General features: G+C 35.5%; 3 protein-coding genes, 1 long non-coding RNA gene and 1 pseudogene across 4 annotated transcripts; 2 read left to right on the forward strand and 3 right to left on the reverse strand.

The window, feature by feature from the left end:
• Positions 1 to 3,218: 3,218 nt before the first annotated feature.
• On the reverse strand, positions 3,219 to 5,821 carry LOC110227715. The gene is made up of 2 exons (XR_002331399.1): positions 5,668 to 5,821; positions 3,219 to 3,508 (listed from the first exon to the last, which is right to left on the reverse strand). It is a non-coding gene; the product is annotated as an uncharacterized LOC110227715 (long non-coding RNA).
• A 2,255-nt stretch (positions 5,822 to 8,076) lies between these two features.
• Positions 8,077 to 10,030, forward strand: LOC9310675 (elongator complex protein 6). Its single transcript, XM_002872443.2, has 5 exons — positions 8,077 to 8,563; positions 8,646 to 8,718; positions 9,218 to 9,426; positions 9,517 to 9,663; positions 9,755 to 10,030. Exons 1-5 carry the CDS (start codon positions 8,330 to 8,332, stop codon positions 9,878 to 9,880), a joined length of 789 nt encoding a protein of 262 aa, XP_002872489.1. The 5' UTR covers positions 8,077 to 8,329; the 3' UTR covers positions 9,881 to 10,030.
• A 700-nt stretch (positions 10,031 to 10,730) lies between these two features.
• LOC9308559 (F-box protein At3g57590) lies at positions 10,731 to 11,337 on the forward strand. Its single transcript, XM_002872444.2, has one exon. The coding sequence runs from the start codon at positions 10,800 to 10,802 to the stop codon at positions 11,316 to 11,318; it is 519 nt and encodes a 172-aa protein (XP_002872490.1). The 5' UTR covers positions 10,731 to 10,799; the 3' UTR covers positions 11,319 to 11,337.
• A 113-nt stretch (positions 11,338 to 11,450) lies between these two features.
• Positions 11,451 to 14,325, reverse strand: LOC9308560 (FACT complex subunit SPT16). Its single transcript, XM_021023046.1, has 2 exons — positions 12,051 to 14,325; positions 11,451 to 11,703 (listed from the first exon to the last, which is right to left on the reverse strand). The coding sequence occupies exon 1, from the start codon at positions 14,103 to 14,105 to the stop codon at positions 12,552 to 12,554; it is 1,554 nt and encodes a 517-aa protein (XP_020878705.1). The 5' UTR covers positions 14,106 to 14,325; the 3' UTR covers positions 11,451 to 11,703; positions 12,051 to 12,551.
• A 1,072-nt stretch (positions 14,326 to 15,397) lies between these two features.
• On the reverse strand, positions 15,398 to 16,464 carry LOC9310676 (annotated as a pseudogene).
• Between the last annotated feature and the right edge of the window lie 2,005 nt (positions 16,465 to 18,469).

Consider the following 18,469-nt stretch of genomic DNA (forward strand, 5'->3'; position numbering starts at 1 on the left):
ACAAAATGTGTTATAGTTTCACGGAACATGGTTATATGGTGGGACGGGTTTGGATCGATATTAATACGGAATGGTATACCACGGGTGAAATCTTAGAATCAACAATAAAAATACAATTATACAATCTTAAATACTAAACAAAACAAATAATATTAACAAAACAATTATAACTTAAAATTTAAACTTTTTAATTACAAAAATATCAATCTGCAGTACACCGCGAGGTAAAATCTAGCTTTATTACAAAAAAATAATATAATCAATCATAAGATTAGTGACAAAAATTTTTTTAATCAAATATATACAACACAAATAATCAAGTTATAAAATAAAACACAAACACAAATTTATTTATCCTGCGGTGTACCGCGGATCATATCCTACTTAAATAAGTAAAACAAGTGGTGTTCAAATAAAAGGAGTAAAAGTTGAAAAGAAAAAACTAATAAGTACGGTTAAAGTTAAATAATTGTGACTCTTAAATATTTTTAAAAATTTAATGATTCAAATAATTTTCTTATAAAATATATCTTTTCCTTTTTTTTTGCAACATCTATATACAAAATACAAAATTTATCATTCGATAAATAATGTAATTTTTTCAAATTGTTAAAAAATAAAAATTTTAACAAAAAAATGTGAACCATACTTAAAGTCTTGTTTCTGATACCTTTTACTATCTCATGGGATTATTAAAAATGTATGATGTACTCTCTTATTATTAATTAATGAAATGTTTGGCCGACAAAAAAAAAAAAAAAAAAAAAATTCTTGTTTCTAATGCTGGTGTAGAGTCCAAATGTAGTTCATACATATATGCCCAAATAAAAATAATTGAATAAAAAGTAAGAAAAAATATTTTACGAGTCAAAAATGCAACATGTGCAAGTCTTGTTCTTTAGGTGGACCACAAACTCAATGACTCTACAATGTTTGTTGTCAATATTGTAGCGATTCGATGATGAATAACAACGAGCCCACTTCCTGAAATCAGCCACTTCCAAATATTTTGCCAGTTTTGGATTAGAAATCCGTATGTCACTGAAAATCTCTTGAAATGCATGATAAGTATAGACATTTGCTGCAGCTTCAACAAGTGGCAGAAAACTTTTACCCCTAAACTTTCATGCATTAAAATGATCATCACAATTGTGTAACTATTTGATGAACAATAGTTTTTGCACCTAAGCCATAAAAAAGTTATCAGGAAATATGCAAAAATTGAAGGATCGCAAGTTTAACAATACTCAAGGTAATGATATCAAAAGATGGGTTTCACCAAATCTTCTTCAGGAAACACTGTACCATGGAATCTTTCTTGGGCTCCTCCACAATCACTTCACCCTCTTCATCCTCCGTGTGCTCCTCAACAATCACTTCACCCTCTTCATTGTATCTCTCTATAAAAGACATGACATCATTGCTCCTAATTGTGAAAGCAAATGATGTTGTTCCCAAGATGATACTTGCAGATTTTATGATGGGAAGTTGGATACAAATCTGAAAGTGTTTTTGCAATGGCTTGAGCATGATTAGAAATAAATACCAAATCAGCTGCATGAGGGATGATAGTAAGCAAACATCTAAAGAACCAACTCCATGACGCTTCATTTTCTGAATCAACAATCGCAAATGCTATCGGGTATAAGCGATAATCTCCATCTTGTGCAGTCGCTGCTTGCAAAGTTCCCTTAAACTTTCCTTCAAGGATGTACCATCCACATCAATGGCTCTTCTCATCAAAGCAAAACCTTTAATCGACGGGTAAAATGCAACGAACAAGTATTTGAATTTCCCATTAGGATCCATCTCAAGGTAAGCAACTGTTTCATGATTTTTTACCTTTGCTATGAACAATCATTTCACTAGATTGAAATAACCATCTTCCATGATCTGAGCTTCCTCTTTCGTTCTCCAAGCTTTTTTATATTGTAATTGTACTCCATGATCTCTCCTGACCAGCTCCATAAGCTGTTTTGGTCTTAGTCCATCTTTCTTTTCTCCATAGTTGTTGTAGTAAAAAATCCCAAACAATTTCGTAGTAGCTTGTCTATGGTTTGGATTTTTGTGTGTTGTGTCACAAGTGTGCTTGATGTGAGTCAAATTAAGACCTAAGACTACTCTCTCAAATAAGAGATCGTGTGTAGCATTTTAGGGTCGAATTCCACAAAGCTTTCGTGTTCACACAATAGACTAACATATTTTGAATTAAGCTAAACAGAAAATAAGAATATTAAAAATAAAGAAAGCAAATTTAAATTGGTTATAAATTCAGATGGGGAAAACATTAGGCTTAGGAATTTCTCAGGAAATAAACTAATAGTAAATTTAGAAAACTAATTAGGATTATTTAACGAACCATTCTAGAACTCAAAACACTAATGAATAGCTAACCACCTCTCGATGCACTAACTAACTAATCTAATATCAGTAATTCTACCTCTCGATGCGATTCCTAGATCTAGACTAGCATTAAACACAAGTTTGATATGTTCACAAATTCTCCTAGACCAACTCTCGATGCATCTAGAAATATTTTTGCTCACCTGAGGTAGTTCCAGTAACAAGTGCCCTCTCGGATCAAATACCTATTATCCTATGATCAAATTCTAGGTGATCAAGCTAGAATTAACATTAAGAACAACCTAAGGTGAAGAACTCTATAGATTAATCCTAACAGGTAATCGTTTTACTAGTTCATCTAAATCTCTAATGAGAATCCCTAAACCTAACAAGCAAACTACTCAAACATGGAGATTGAAACAAACAACATGGTTGAAGTAGAAATCAATAATGAATATAACAAGAAAATAGGGTTTAGAAAGATCTTCAATAAAGGGAATCCCCACAGGGTTTTGCTCCCAAGAACAAAATAGATAAGGAGAATAGCCTCTCCAAGCTTAGGTCTAAACAATGACCTTATATATATATATATTCTAAAAACGTGCAGGGACTTCTTTGAAAATAGGGAAAAGTTCTGGGGCGAATATGCAAATCTTCATAACTTCAATAAAACGCATATTTGAATTGTCGTCAGATATTGGTGTCCCTCGACACGAGGGGTGGTGTCGATCGACACCTACGCGAATTTTGGTCTCCGGATTTCTTCTGCAGCATAAGTTCTCTGTTTTCCTCCAGAATGCTCCATAATCTCCAAATGCATCCCAAACATGTAAAAACCTGAAAAGGACTAGAAATAACAAATAGACTCTAAAATCTATACCTAAAACATAGTTAAAACCGGTAAAAATCGAGGTATATCAGTGCTCATGACAGTACTTCATCACCACAAAGAATTCAGATGAGTCTATCTTAGTTGCACACATCTTCTAAGTACATTTATCATCAACATATACCAAAATCACTCTCCTTTTGTTTGACCATCGAGACTTGAGCTCAAACTTCCATTCCAACGCCCATTTTCTCATCTTCTACATTACCTCATCCTTCCTATGGAAATATCTGTTCACATGTATATCATCAGCCCCTCGTATTGAATGTGAACCTCCTATAGGAATCAGAGTAATTAGATACGGAGCAGGAAGTAAAGGCAATGAATTATTTAGTCTTGGGCATATAATCCAGTTCAGTTACGAATATAGGCATAAAATCGATTGAATATTGTTTTAGATATCCATGCTTAGGTGTTCGGTTCGATTAGTAACCGATTGGTGATCGGTTACCCAAATTAAATTGACCCATTAAAATTTATAAATCCAAACCCAACACTTAGAGCATCTCCAATGGTTACAAGTCTTTGAGGGGTTCTCAGCATTTTTAAGTATAAATTTAGCTTTTCTCAAACTAAAAAACTTGCATAAGAACTCTTAAGTTTTGTGTCCTCCAATGGTTACAACCACTAATGGGGTTCTTAAGAAAAAATTCAAATTTGTAAAATAATACATATATATGTATCCGAATCAACAACACTGACCCTCATGCAACAACAATAAACCGAAACAGATCAATCATATAACTTCTTCGTTTTCTAGAGCACCAAATTATCTAAACAACTAATTCAATCAAAGCTAATCATCTTCCTATCTCACAACGCTTTGTTAAAAATGGCTTCTCTAGCTATATCTATTCTTCCTCAAGTAGCAAACAAGAAACTTCACACTATAAGCCCATCAAACCATACTGTAAATTGAAAGCTTATTCCTCAATTGAATCTAAGCAAGTCAAGGTTTTTATAATCACATGGAGCTTTGAAGCAAGCAATCAAATAGAGTACCTGCACATCAAATCCTGACAATCCTTTGATGAACTATCGATTTCTCAGCATTGATAATGGATTCCACGCGATTAACCGCATCATCAAGCCCCCTTTCGCATTCACCACAACGTAATCAAAGATCTTTAGATGCCTAATCTCTTCACGAACTTGACAAAGCTTGTTGATCACTGCGTCTTTGCCAACTCCGCTCGGACCACTGATAACGATGACGATCTGATTCGGCGGTGGGATAATTGGATCGGCGGTGAAAGAAGAACCAAATTGTTTCGAGGGAACGAAGCGAGGGTTTGGTGGGAGGTTGGATTGGGGACAAAAACAGATATAATTGGGTCTCCGATTTGGTGAAACGAACTCGCAATGGTGATACGTACAAAAGAGAGAGACGACAGAGAGCCGGTTACCAAAACTCTCTCCACAGAGCCGGTTCTCCTAATAATTTTGGGTTTTGATTTATTTTTATTAACATTTAACCAGAGAACCTCCTCCTAAACCAACTAAAACCCCCTGTTGGAGATGCTCTTAGGACTCTTCTCTGTCTTGATTTTTTCTAATCCCAACTCTCAAGCCGAACAATTTGTCTAACCTAATTAATTGACTTAGGCTTACCCTTCATTTCATTCTCTTACCTAATTCGTAAAAGACTTTAAGCGACAACGAAGGCGATGGCTGCGACACCAAGGCTTTAAGATCATCTCTGCTTCGATTTCTTTGATTCTTCTGTCGGATTCAAGGTAAGCTACTAAGCTTGTCCGATTTCTTTTTTTTTTTTGTTTATTGTTCATGTTTCCATATATTGCAATATGGTTTCATCAGATATTTCATGTTTTGAAATCGATTTCCACTTCTACTACAACTTCTGACTATAATCGATGTCTACTTCTACTTCTACTTCTGATTTCTACTACTATAAATACGATTATAGACTTCTACTTCTACCTCTGATTTTAATGGATTTCCATATATTCAAATTTGTTTTACATGTTTCCAGAGATTGATGTGTTGATGATTTAATTGTATTTGTATTTTCAAATCGATTGTGTAGATGACTCTCTCCTGCCAAGAAAAATTTGTGTCCGATGATATTAACAAAGAATATGAGAATGGTGGTGAGGAGGTAGATATTGAAACTGATGATGATAGTTATACTATTACTGCTACTGAATCTAAAAAGAAAAAGAAAAAATCTAGTAGAGCTGTTGGATCTTCGTCCCACACGTTTCATCAACTTATCCATTACTATGTTCTTGTATACTTGGCTATGGTCTCATCAACACTCACTAATCATGCAAAATATATGGTTTGGTCCGATCCACAGTAGAACATAAGCAACACTCAAAAATATTTCAAACACCAACGAAGATACTTCACTTCCGTATAGTATAAAAACACTAAAAATCTACAAAATGTTCATATCATTAGACAAGACTTACAATTAAAACAGAGATTAGGTGTTTTTGATGTTTGTGGATGGTACAATTGTAAGTGCGGATGAGGTACGATAAATAGCGGAAAGTAAACGAGACAAGAAATTTGTTAACGAGGTTCGGTTTTTCCTACTCCCCGGGACCACGTCCAGATTTCGATTCCACTAGAACAAGAAAGCAAATTACAACCAATTCGCAAACGCGTAAAACAAGCACAACCCTCTTGATTTACCGCTCCCTTCTATAACGTGAAACCTTAAGGATAATCTCTACCCTTAACTAAACTCCCCCTTGAGTCTAGATTTAATCAGGATAACCTAACCCTGAGCTAAACTCCCCTTGAGCCTAGACTTCACAAACAAAACCTCTTGATCACACAAGCACAAACCCGCCAAAACTAAGTTGCACAAAACCGCGAAACTATGTCGCACACACCCTTAGAAAGCTCTCAATGATTTGTCTCTATGCCTCAGCTCTCTTGCCTCTCCAAGACGTCCCCAACTCCTCCTTATATAGCCAAAACGATTTCCTAATCACCATAGGAGAAGATTTCCAATTTCCATAAGAAAAAGTAAATTTCCTTTTATACTTTTCCTTTTTCTCTTCAAACTCCACTTTCATCAAGTCTTCCAAATCTCTTTAAGTCCTTTTTCCTTTGTGATTCATCCTCTAAACACGCTCCAAACACATCTTCTCAAACCTTCTAGAAACCGACACTTACACAAAAACAGTCGCATCTTGACATACTTCTTGAATCATTCAGAAACTCCATCAGACAAAATCTTGTTTTACTTCTTGACTCATTCAACAACTTCATCAGACTGCAGCTACATCTTCAATCTCCCCCTTTTTGACTATGTTTGTGAACTCAACAGTTCTAACTCCAAAACAACATCACGAACATATCATCATTCTCCCCCTGAATGAGTCACAACATGGTCAAAACTACTTAGAAAATTCTCCCCGCTTTGCAACACGAGGTTGATAGCCTAGTACACCACCTCCATAGAAATCATCTTTCCTAACCCAAATCATCAGACAAAATCTTGTTTTACTTCTTGACTCATTCAACAACTTCATCAGACTGCAGCTACATCTTCACATTCCTGAAAACACACAAACAACAAGATCAGTGAAGAAAATAACTCCACAAATAGAGAAACGTAAGTTTGTACGCGTTCAAAATCGATGGACTTAAGCTCATAATTGGCTTCTAAACATCTATGAAAAAGCTACAAGAGGAATAATGACACATCGGAATTCTTTGTGGTGAATCGATTCACACATCTATAATTCGCCTTATTATACAATAGAAAGCAATAAGACTCACGATTTCGTCAACACGATTGGTGAAAAAGAAGAAGATGAGAAAATTGGTGAAAGACATCGATTTCGCACTTGAAGATCGGAGATCAAAAGCTTTTGAATTTAATGATTCAAAGGCTATGAATGGTGGATGTAAAAAAGACGGATCAAACACAGGTCAGGTTCGTCCATTTTGATATCTCCCATTCACAACTTTTACTTTAATAAAATGTGTTTCTTGCTTAAATTAATATAAAAAAAATGAAATGCAAGCAGTCTAAATTACTGAAGAAAATCCTGGAACCACTATAAACAGTAAAACTGCATCAATTACACAGCACTTCTAGGTTCAATAGCGGTTCTTCTATTTTATTTATTATTATTCTATTAATTGAATCCAAATCCAATCAGTTAACCAAATGATTTGTCTTATCTATTTTCTCAAACCATATCCATTACTTGATATTTCCATCTCATATTTATTATGTATATTTCTGCAGTATTTTTAATTTATCCAAATATTTGAGTAATCTTTATAAATTAATTGTTTTCATTATTTTAATATTTTAAGTTATTATCTTTTCCATAAAATATTGAATAATTTTGTATAGTTATTTTGTACCTTTATTATATACAAAATGATAAATTATGAAATAATATATAAAATAAATAAATTGCTTTTGTAATATTAACATGTCATAATATTATTTTGTATACAATAAATTAAAGAACGCTTTTGTATTAATAATAAAGAATTTTAAAACTTAGTATACTTTATAGTAATATATATAGTATATCTTGTAAAATATTTTATTTAATAATTTGTTTCTAAATCATTTTAAAAAAATTTGTGCTGCTCCACGTTTTATCCGCTTTTACCATTAAAACATATATTTTGAAGCGTTTGATCTGCTAGATCCGCTTGATTTGCACTTGTACCGCTAGATCCGCTTGATCCGCATTTGTTCTGCTTGATCCGTTTAAACCGCTTGATTCGCTCCGCCTGAACCGCTTTTTCCATTCGGAGCCAAAATAATTTTCTTACAAATATATCTTTCGATAGTAATATGTAATTTTTTCTTCAAATTGTTAAAAAATAAATTTTAACAATAAAAGAAATGTGATTCATATACTTAAATTCTTGTTTCTGATGTTGGTATAGAGTCAAAATGTGGTTCATACAAATATCTATTCTTTCGGATTAGTTTCAAGGGCTTGAACTATGAAAAGTATTCTTCCGGGTTAAAACATAGATTCGCTCAAACTTAAGGTCTTGTTTTGTTAAACTCTCTTTCTTCTTTCTTTTTGCAAAAACCTAAAATCCCTCTCAAAATTCTGTCTCTCCTTCTCCGTCAAATTCTCCATGGATCGATCTTTGAATCTCCTCGATTTAGCCTTAGGGTTCGATGAGCAGCTAGCTAATCCATCTCCACTAAATGGGAAAGTAATACTAATCGAAGACTGTGTAGAGACTAGTGGTTCCTTTGTACTTCACCAGCTGATGAAACGTGTTCTCTCCCCTAATTCCTCTGACGCTCTTATCTTTCTCGCTTTTGCTCGCCCTTTCTCTCATTATGATCGAATCTTGCGTAAACTGGTAAAAAGTTTCGATCTTTATTTGTTTTGTCTCCAATTTCATTTCTTTCTACAAGGATTCTTAGTGTCTTACTATGTTACAGGGATGTAATTTAGCGACCCATAAGACCAATAATCGATTGGTGTTCTTTGACATGCTAATGATCAAGTGTTCAGGTGAGACTTATCTCAGGTAAACAATTGATTTGATTAGAAGTAGAGTTTAGCTAATGCTTAATGTCACATTAGCTTAGTTAGTCTTTGATACTTAGAGAGTTAAATAGACTTAATTTTGTATGGTTTGGTAGTGCCTTTGGATTTAGAGAGTGTTAGGATATCTCTAGAACAAATCTTCTTACTAGTGGTTTCGGTTTTGGTGATCTCGATTGTTTGATCATCGGTTCTTCTATGTAAGTGAGGAGTTAATTACATGAAGTAGCAATTGTCTCTGTTCTCTGCAATTCTGCATATCAGATTCTGAACAAGGAAGTTGTATTTTGAACACAAATGATGAGTTTTTTGTTGGGCTAGCTTAGATTCTACCTCCAGATTTGACTTATGTTATATAAACATAAATTTGATTTCATCTACTTGTAGGAGTTTCATTGTTTAGTGGTGTCAATAAATCTGTTTTTACGATATGAAAACACTTTCTTTTGCTGAAATATTTTACCAGATAGTGAAGAAATGGAAGACAATGTGAGTGCAGTTGCGAAACTATTTCGGGAGATACAAGAAACTGTTCGAAAGCTACAAAGTGTAACAAGTGGTAACATAACCGTTATGGTGGATGACATGTCTCTCCTGGAAATTGCTACTACCGGCAGCAATTCAGATCACGTCTTGGACTTCCTCCACTATTGCCATACCTTAAGTTCTGAAAGCGTAAGCCAGATGCTCTAACCCTTTCTGGAGTACATTATCGGGGATTTTCTTATTTTGGGTCTCTAACGGGTACACCTTCTTGAAAGACAGAATTGTTCATTGGTCATTCTCAATCATGAAGATATATACGCGAGTATGGAGAGACCTGCATTTTTGCTACAGATGGTATGCCTTGCAGATGTTGTGATAAAGGCAGAGCCTTTAGCCTCTGGTTTAGCAAATGATGTACATGGCCAAGTAAGTAATCACAATACTCTTTTTCCTCGAATCATTAATTGAACCTTTTGTTTGATAATTTCTTGGTGTCTAATTGATTTTTGGTATACAGTTGACTGTTCTGAACAAGGGGATAAGCAACTCAGGTCGAGGAACCTCGAGGAACAAGTTGCAGAATTTTCAGTTCAGGATCAAGGAAAATGGTATCGACTATTTCTATCCTGGTTGCAGAAGCTGATGATTAGAGACCGTTTTTGTAGTGAAATGGATCTAGAAATTTTGTTCTGTTTTCGTGAGGAAGCTACTGCATTTAGGTTAACAGATTATGTACTCTTCTCAACATTTTTTCCCAAGTGTCTTTCTGGTTGTCAGTTTATTACTTTACTTAGGTAATGAGTCAAACAGACTAGACACAAATGATATAATGCTCACTCGGCGTGTCTCCGAGGTTGAGCCGGCCATGCGCCAGGAGATGGCAGAGACGGGCGGATCACAAGGACCCTTCTTACCTCTGTGAACATTTCATTGAGTCTAGCTGCCTGATTCATCAATCAACACCCGCGACACCTTCTGCAAAGATTATAAACAAACCAAGTCGTGATAATAATTGAAGAAAACATAGCCAAAAGGTTTTTTTCTCTGTCCGGATTCGGATCCATCACGTAAAATAGCCAAAAGGTTTTTTCTTTATGGACTTGGTAAGAGTCGAGCGAGTGATGACGTGGAGATATGCTGATCGGTTTAAAACTGAATAAACCAAACCAAACCAATAAATGCCCTAGGCCCCGAACTCTCTAAATGTCCGATGAACAAATACAATAATACAACGATCATGAATAGAGAAAAATCATTAGATTCAATCCCAATTGATCTCTTTCTCGAGATCTTCTCGTGATTGCCTACAAAATCAGTCGGCAGGTGTTGTTGCGTGTCGAAGTTATGGAAGTCATTACTTGGCCGTCAAGATTTCACCGAGTTGTTCCTGACCAAGTCCTCGACTCGTCCACGTCTCTTATTTGCCGTTAAACGAGCCAACACTTTAGTTAATAAAGAAACGTTTCATCATATTCTGACATTAGGAGCTGGAAAAATGAAGTGGAGGAAGATCCAATATTGTTCCTTTACTCATAGGCTTTCTGGTCAAGGGATTTGCATCAATGGGGTTTCAATATGTGATAGTTTGCTTTGATGTTAAGGCTGAGAAATTTAGGTTTATTGATGGATGGTATATTCATCAATTGATAAATTATAAGGGTAAATTAGGTGGGGTTAATTTGCACTATGAGCAGCATAGTGAATGGAATGGTGGATGGTATATCCGTGAGTTACGACTATGGGTTCTAGAGGATGTCGAGAAACAGGAATGGTCGAAATATGTCTACCCTTTTTGGGAGAATGGATACCGCAATCCTCTTTCCGTTGTTGGGATGACTATGACAAGTGAAATTGTTTTGTCGGAGACTTGGGGATCTAGGCCTTATAATGTTTTCTACTTGAGTCCCGAGAGGAAAACTTTCCAATGTGTTAACTTCCAAGGTGTTGGAGCTAAACATGAAAAGTTTAATCATTGTGGTATAGTTTATGCCTTTGTAGACCATGTTGAGGATCTTAGTGTTAACGATGCAAAGCAACTCAAGTCAAGCATATATGCTCTAGATCGATCGTTGTATGTTTGAGAGCATTAACAAATTTGATGCTTTGTGTCGTTTAGATATAAATGTGTCAACATGTGATTGCTTCCCATGCTCCTCAAGTCAGCTAATAAAACCTCTCTATTTGAAATTAAGTTTTTATTCAAGTCAGAGCCATGGCTGAAATTGTCTTTTATATAAATCTCTATCTTGCCTGTGAGGGTGACACTTATCATTTACAATATGCATAGGATCAACGCAAACACATGTATCTCTGTTAGTTGGTACATAAGATGATACATTGTATAATCGGCTTCTCATCTAAGGCTCAAGGAGATGGCAGAGACGGGCGGATCACAAGGACCCTTCTTACCTCTATGAACATTAATTCATTAAGTCTAGCTGCCTGATTCATCACCCGTGACACCTTCTGCATAGATTATAAACAACCCAATTTGTGATAATGGTAGAAGAAAACATAGCAAACGGAAAACAAAACAGGCGATTGAGCTGTGGAAGGTCAAGGTAAATATCAAATCTAAGCATTTGGTATGCAGGTTCCATGCCTAAGTATTATTTAAGCCAGGATAAAACAATCACTAAACAAATCCGAATTAAAATTCTACAGCTCGACAAGTTTACTTTGTATCAATGCAACAGAACAGAGTAAAGCGTACTCCTTAAAGAAATCATTTAGCCTAGCTTACCAAGTTCAAGCAAAATGATAAGAAAAGATCAATAAATCAACTTCAATGTCAATATAGACATATAGTGTACCTTATCGTCAATTGTAACTTTAAGATTGAACCTTTGAGCTTTCATTTTCGTATCATAGTCTCCACCGTCCCAAGAGAACCAAACCCATCACAGTAGCAGCCAAAGAAACAGACCAAACTGGAAATATTCACCGGATCCCAATCAAGCAAGTCCTCATCATCCATGATAATCCAAGATTTCTCAGAATTCCTAAAACCCAAGAACCTTAAACGAAACCCCAATTTGATTTAGAGGGGTTGACGATAATGATTCGAAATAGCCAAAGGTTTCTTTAATTTCTAATTGAGCCAGTGATGAAGTGGATATATTTAATTGGCTACGTTTCTCTCACTCTCTCATGCATTTAAGTAACGTATGACATACTTGGCTTCGTTCGGTGCACATTACAAAAGACTGATTAAAATTTAAAACCATAACAAAAAGATAGTTTTTGTTTGCCAATAAACAAAAAAAAAAGAAACTAATTATAAAAACTGAGAAAATAAAAGTGTGGGTTTTTTTTCACCTTTTAGATGGTGGCATGTTCTTCATGCTACTACTACCGCCTCCACCGCTACTTCCAGGTCGCGATTTCCCAAACGCTTTCATCTTCCTTCTCTTCCTCTCTTCCTCACTATCAAACTCAACTCCATGCTCTCTATCTGCATTAGTAGCTTCTCTCTCCAGCTCATCCCAAGTCTTACCTTTCTCTTCTTCTGACTCTTTCTCTGAGTCCTCTTCTTCTTCATCCTCTGACTCAACCATTGACCCACTCTCTGAAGCCTCATCCTCTGACTCAGACTCAACCTCTACATCTGACGGTTCATATCCTTTGTCTGACTCCTCAGAGCCTCCAGATTCTGAGTCGCTTCCGTCCAGATTCAAAAACTCCCATCCTCCATCATCTATAAAGCTCTGCGGATCATCCGTGATCGTCTTCAGGATCTGTCTCCAGTTCAGATTCAGTTTGCTCTCGTAGTACTTTATATCTATAGTGTCAAGCCACTCCTTTATCCCCTCTAGTGAACTTGTGGGAACTGAGTCAACTCTGAGAACATCTTTTTTGAAGTCCTTGAAGATGATGGCCATGTCAAAGTTCTTCTGCCCAAACCCAACTCTCTCAAGATTCACTATCTCAATCTCACTCAGACTTACCACTAAGAACGGGTTTTCTATCAGCTCAACTAAGCAGCTCGAGGTTGGTATAATGAATACAGATGTCTTATACGGAACACCATGGAAGCCAAGCTCTCTCAGAGGTTGATCAAACTCTAGGTTAAGACTTGCAAACTGGGGTAGTTGCCACATATCGTTGACCCGGTTTTTCCTATCGCGCTCTCGCTGTTCTTCATCTATCTCATCTGGATCATAGGATGATGATCTCCTCCCACCACCTAAAGACTGCACAACATCCATTACCTGCACGTAAAACTGGACGTCCTTTGTTTTCTTGGTTCCTACCATGATGTGATTGTGCAAATGAAAATGAAGGAGAGTGGTCATCTCCTTCTCAGCCGGTTGTACAAACGCATGCTTTATGTTTGCAAAGAGGACATCTACGCGCTCGTTGGTCGTTGAATACCTGAAACCATTGGCATGAGCTTCCAGTGTCCCAGGAATCTTCTTGCGCCCACTAAAAGGCGGACGGATCCATAGGTTGGACAACCTTAAGGGTTTGGCCTTGTTACTTGCAATCTTAAGTTTCTCTTGAGTCACCAATGACGTTCTTTCCGCTCTCTCTGACTCCCGGGACATGACTTGCCGTTTGAGGGTCTTAAACGACTGAACTACTTGGCTGCTATGCCTTGAATCCTTGGTCCGGAAAAAAACCTCCTTGAGGTAGATAGCATCCTGGTTTTTCAAAGAGTTTGAGTCATTAGGGTTTAAGGGTGTACCCGGGACATTGAAGATGATACGGATGGTATTTTGATTGCCTAAGACTGTTCTTATTGTAGTCACGTTGAATGGAACCATGCTGCCGTATATTGGTAATAATACAGCGTTGCTCTTGTGATCAATCGTGATCATCAAATCCCGAGGTTGGGGCATGTCGTTAATATTCTTGTAGAGCGACATGTCACAAGCAGCGATCAACTTCAAGTAAGCCTCTTTGTAGAATTGAAACAGAAGAGTAGAAAGAAAACGAAACAAAGTAAACTTTGACGAGAACAAGCTCTCTTCTTTTGGGTGCCTCTTCTAAGACAGCTCTGTATATAAGAAATCGTAAACACAAACCTAAAGGGGAAAAGGAAAAGGAAACTTGATCTGTAAAATAGAAATCTTTTATTTTATCAAAAAAATGAAATAGAAATCTTTTTTATTATTGAAGTCCAACTTTTTTATTTACCTTTTCCTTTATTATTTAATGATTATATATGTATACTAATAAATCATGAGCAGAACTAGGGTTTAGAAACTGTAAATCATCACATCACAAACCTCTTCAAGAACATCTTCTCCATATCCTTCTCCCTAATCTGCAGTTCATATTATTATTGATGGTCGAAGCTTTATCTCAAACCCATGAGGATGAAACAATAGCAATGATGAAGAAAGGAGGAACATGATGGTAGTATGGTACAAACTTGTCGATGCTCAGACGACGGCTAGGGTTTTGTCGAATCAAAGAAATAGATAAATTTTGTTGTTGTGATTATTTTGTTGTTTTATTTATTTGTATGGCCTTTTGTTTTTAACTTTTTTATGAAAATTAATTCTAAATAACATTTTTGTGATTATCAATAAAAAAAAAAATATAGGGCTAATGGTATTTTTCCAAAATATTAGAGTTAATCGAATAAGCCCTTGATTTCCCAAGAGTAATTACTAAATGATTATTGTTCTAAGGTTAATTTTGGATAGTTTTCACTTTTCACAAATATTAGTGACTTTACAAAAAAACAACAGACAAAATGAATATAAATGGTGAGAAATTTTACTAGAGAGTTTTCTAGGATTCTAATTTCTAAATGATAAAGTGTGAATGCAAAAAAATAGGTTTAAAATTAAAAACATTTTAGTAAAATAATTTTTTTTCTACAGTCCCTTGGTGTGTTCATGGATCATGAAATTACTTTGTTTGATTAATAAAATTAGCTTTCGCATATCTCCATGTTAAAGTATTTGGCTAGAATTACTGTTTGAATGATATGACAATTAAATAACATGCAAAAGGCTATGGAAGTTAAACAATAAAACTAAAGTTTTTGCATAACCTCAAATCAGTCACATACAAAAAGTTAAAACATTATGCTTAAAAGTAAGTTTTCATAACAGTACTGAATCTTAAAGTCGACATAAGTTTCACACATGCTATGATCAAATACACATATCAAATAAAAAAACGAAAACTCAAAGCTAACTTACCTTTACCATCACCCATTTGCTTATCATTTCATCAAATCTATGTCCTTAGAACTTAGAAGGTGGCTCGATCCAGAGACTCCTAAGAGGGCATAGTTCTTTCTGCTTTTGCCATATTGTTGGTTTTGGAAGCTGCTTACGCGGATAGTACCTACCTTCATCAAACGAGTAGGATAAACATCCCTTGCCATCTAAACCATACTTTGGGAAATACACACTGTTCCACATGCCAAGAACACCCAATCTTGTCTCTGACGAGTACATACTTGCAAAGATTGTCACGCCGTCAAGAGTAGAATACTACTCATCTCCTCCCAACTCGAGGAGACAAGTTTATACACCATCGGTATCTCGCTGCTACATGTATACATGAGAAAGAGCTCTCCTTTCTGCTCAACTAAGTAAATTCTCTTCAGCATATTAAACCATTCATCATTATCATTATGAATATAAGGGCATCTATGTTCATTCCATGCTTGATGACTCATTGTGCGGGAAGATAGATCAAAGTCTACTAAAACACCGCCCGAGCTGAAGCAATAGAAGTGATCATTGGCGTAGACAAGGTCGCTATGCATGTATAGGTCAAATCCAATAGAGCAAGAAAAATCTTGAGTAATCCACTCAATGGCTCCAGGATGACAAATGCTTATACGAACGCTATATCTCGTAAAAGGTCTTAACGCTATTACCGCACAAGTACCCGATGTAGGGGCAGAAGAGAAAGCAATCGCCTGGAAGGACAACTCACACTTTGGTAAATTTATAAGCTCTAGAGTATAAGGGTTGAAGAAGAACATGTCCACTAAATTCGATCTTCGCATAAGCAACCATCCGTATTTCGAGTAACAAACATCGGTTCCAGCTAATTCGGGTAAATTTAGTGTGTACCTCTTCCGTTCCAATGGATCAATGAAGATGGTCAAGTCATCATGTTTCGGAAAGGTGATAAACCATGGATGCTTTTCCACAACCCGAACATATTCAGCGGCTTTACGCCACGCCTTGCAGACAACGAACGCACGAATGTTATCTTTTAAGACAAGATAATACATGATTATTTCCAACAGACTTGATGTAAGGTCAGTAATAGTGAGAACCTTCTTCTCCAGCCCATTTTTACTAACATCTTCTTTTGACCTACATATAGATTTTGATCAACAAATTAACTTATATATATATATGGGTTTGCTTTGGAGCCGTAAGACATGAATACCACAAAGCCATGAAATTAAAAAATGTCTCAGAGTGTGTTCAAACGAAGATGTCAGTAACAATGGGCTGGAGAAGATGTCAATGTCAGTAACAATGAGACAATTTTTAATCTCATGGTTTTGTGGTATTTCATGTCTTACGGCTCCAAAAGCAAACATATATATATGTATGTCAATTTGATGATCTAAATCTTTATGTAGGTCAAATGAAGATGTCAGTAACAATGGGCTGGAGAAGAAGGTTCTGACTTTTACTGAACTTAACTCAAGCATGTTGGAAATAATCATGTCTTATCTCGTCTTAAGAGATAAATTTCGTGCTCGGCTGTCTGCAAGGCATGTCGTAAAGCCGCTGTATATGTTCGGGTTGTGGAAAAGCATCCATGGGTTATCACCTTTCCAAAACATGACGACTTGACTATTCTCTTCGATCCTTTGGATTCAAGTTATCTTTTAAGCAGACGCACGAATGTTATCTTTTAAGACATTATTGTAAATATTTCCCTAGATCAGTCAAATCATGTACATATTATGTGGCTCAAAGACTATAATCTAATATAATACTTTGGCTCAAAGATATGGCTCAAAGACTATAATCTAATATAGTACTTTGGCTCAAAGATATATCATTTGCAATTTAAGAGTATTGAGAGATAGAGATAGAGAGGGGATAACTCACAAGATAAGCTTTCCTCTCCGATCAGTCATTACGATTTCAAGAAAATAAAAAGACAAAAGTAAAAATGTTATCTCACCATTGATACCTCTATATAAAATAGCCAAACATCACTATATAATTTGTTGTAGATAAGACCAATGTTAGTGTCAATTAGGGTCAACGTCCGAAGCCCAGTCGAGCCCGATCATGAGAAACACCGTATTCGACTTTGGATATATATAATTAAGTCGAAAAAATCGGGCTTTTCAAAGTATATGGTCTTGTAGGCTGAACCCAATCAGATTTGGACTGGCTAAAAACTCGAAAATATCCAATATGATATAGATTTTTAGTCAAAATGTTTGGTCTATACGATATTGGATATTTTTGAATATTAAAAAAAAGAAAGATATTTTTGAATATTTTGGGTCAGCCTAAATAACTTTATACTTTGGAAGCCCAATTTTTTGGACTTATATATCTAAAGCCGAATTCAGTGTTTTCATGGCCGAGTTGGGCTGGACTTCAGATTTTGGCCCTAATTTTTGTTTTTTTTTCTTCCTTCCATTTTGGTCCTAATTAACAATTCTAACGTTGGCCTTGTCTAAAAAAGTAAGTAGTGATGTTTGGTACTACCATATATAGGTAGGTATCAATTGTGAGTAGTGACATAACATTTTTATTTTTGTCTATTTATCTTCTATAAATCAAAATGATTGATCATAGAGCAAATCTTATCTTGTGAATTCTCCCCTCTCTATCTCTCTCTCAATACCCTCATATTGAAAATGATGTGTCAAAGGTTTCTCAAAGTATTTTATTAAATTATATCTTTCAATCACATAATAAAATATAGATTTTTAATCAAAAGGTTTTATAAACAATGTCACATATATAAAATGTATAAAATAATGATTTATATTTACAACTAGAAAAATTGTTATTTATTTGATAATAATGCGTTAAGTTGATAAAATAATTCAACGAATTGAAAGTGTTAACACTGTTGGAACATATAATGAGTGACATGTTGGGATAAATGTGCAATGAATTGGTCATGGTTGAGGTGATTCAAAAAATTAAGGTAAACGTCAAAAATGTATTTTTCGATCTAATAATCATTTTATTTTTATTATGATTATAGTTAGTGATACAAACCTCAAAATCCATTTACAGTTTACGCTCCTCCGTTTTAAGGTCCACAG

Source organism: Arabidopsis lyrata (genome assembly GCF_000004255.2).
Source record: "Arabidopsis lyrata subsp. lyrata unplaced genomic scaffold ARALYscaffold_6, whole genome shotgun sequence".
NCBI classification, from domain to species: Eukaryota; Viridiplantae; Streptophyta; class Magnoliopsida; order Brassicales; family Brassicaceae; genus Arabidopsis; species Arabidopsis lyrata.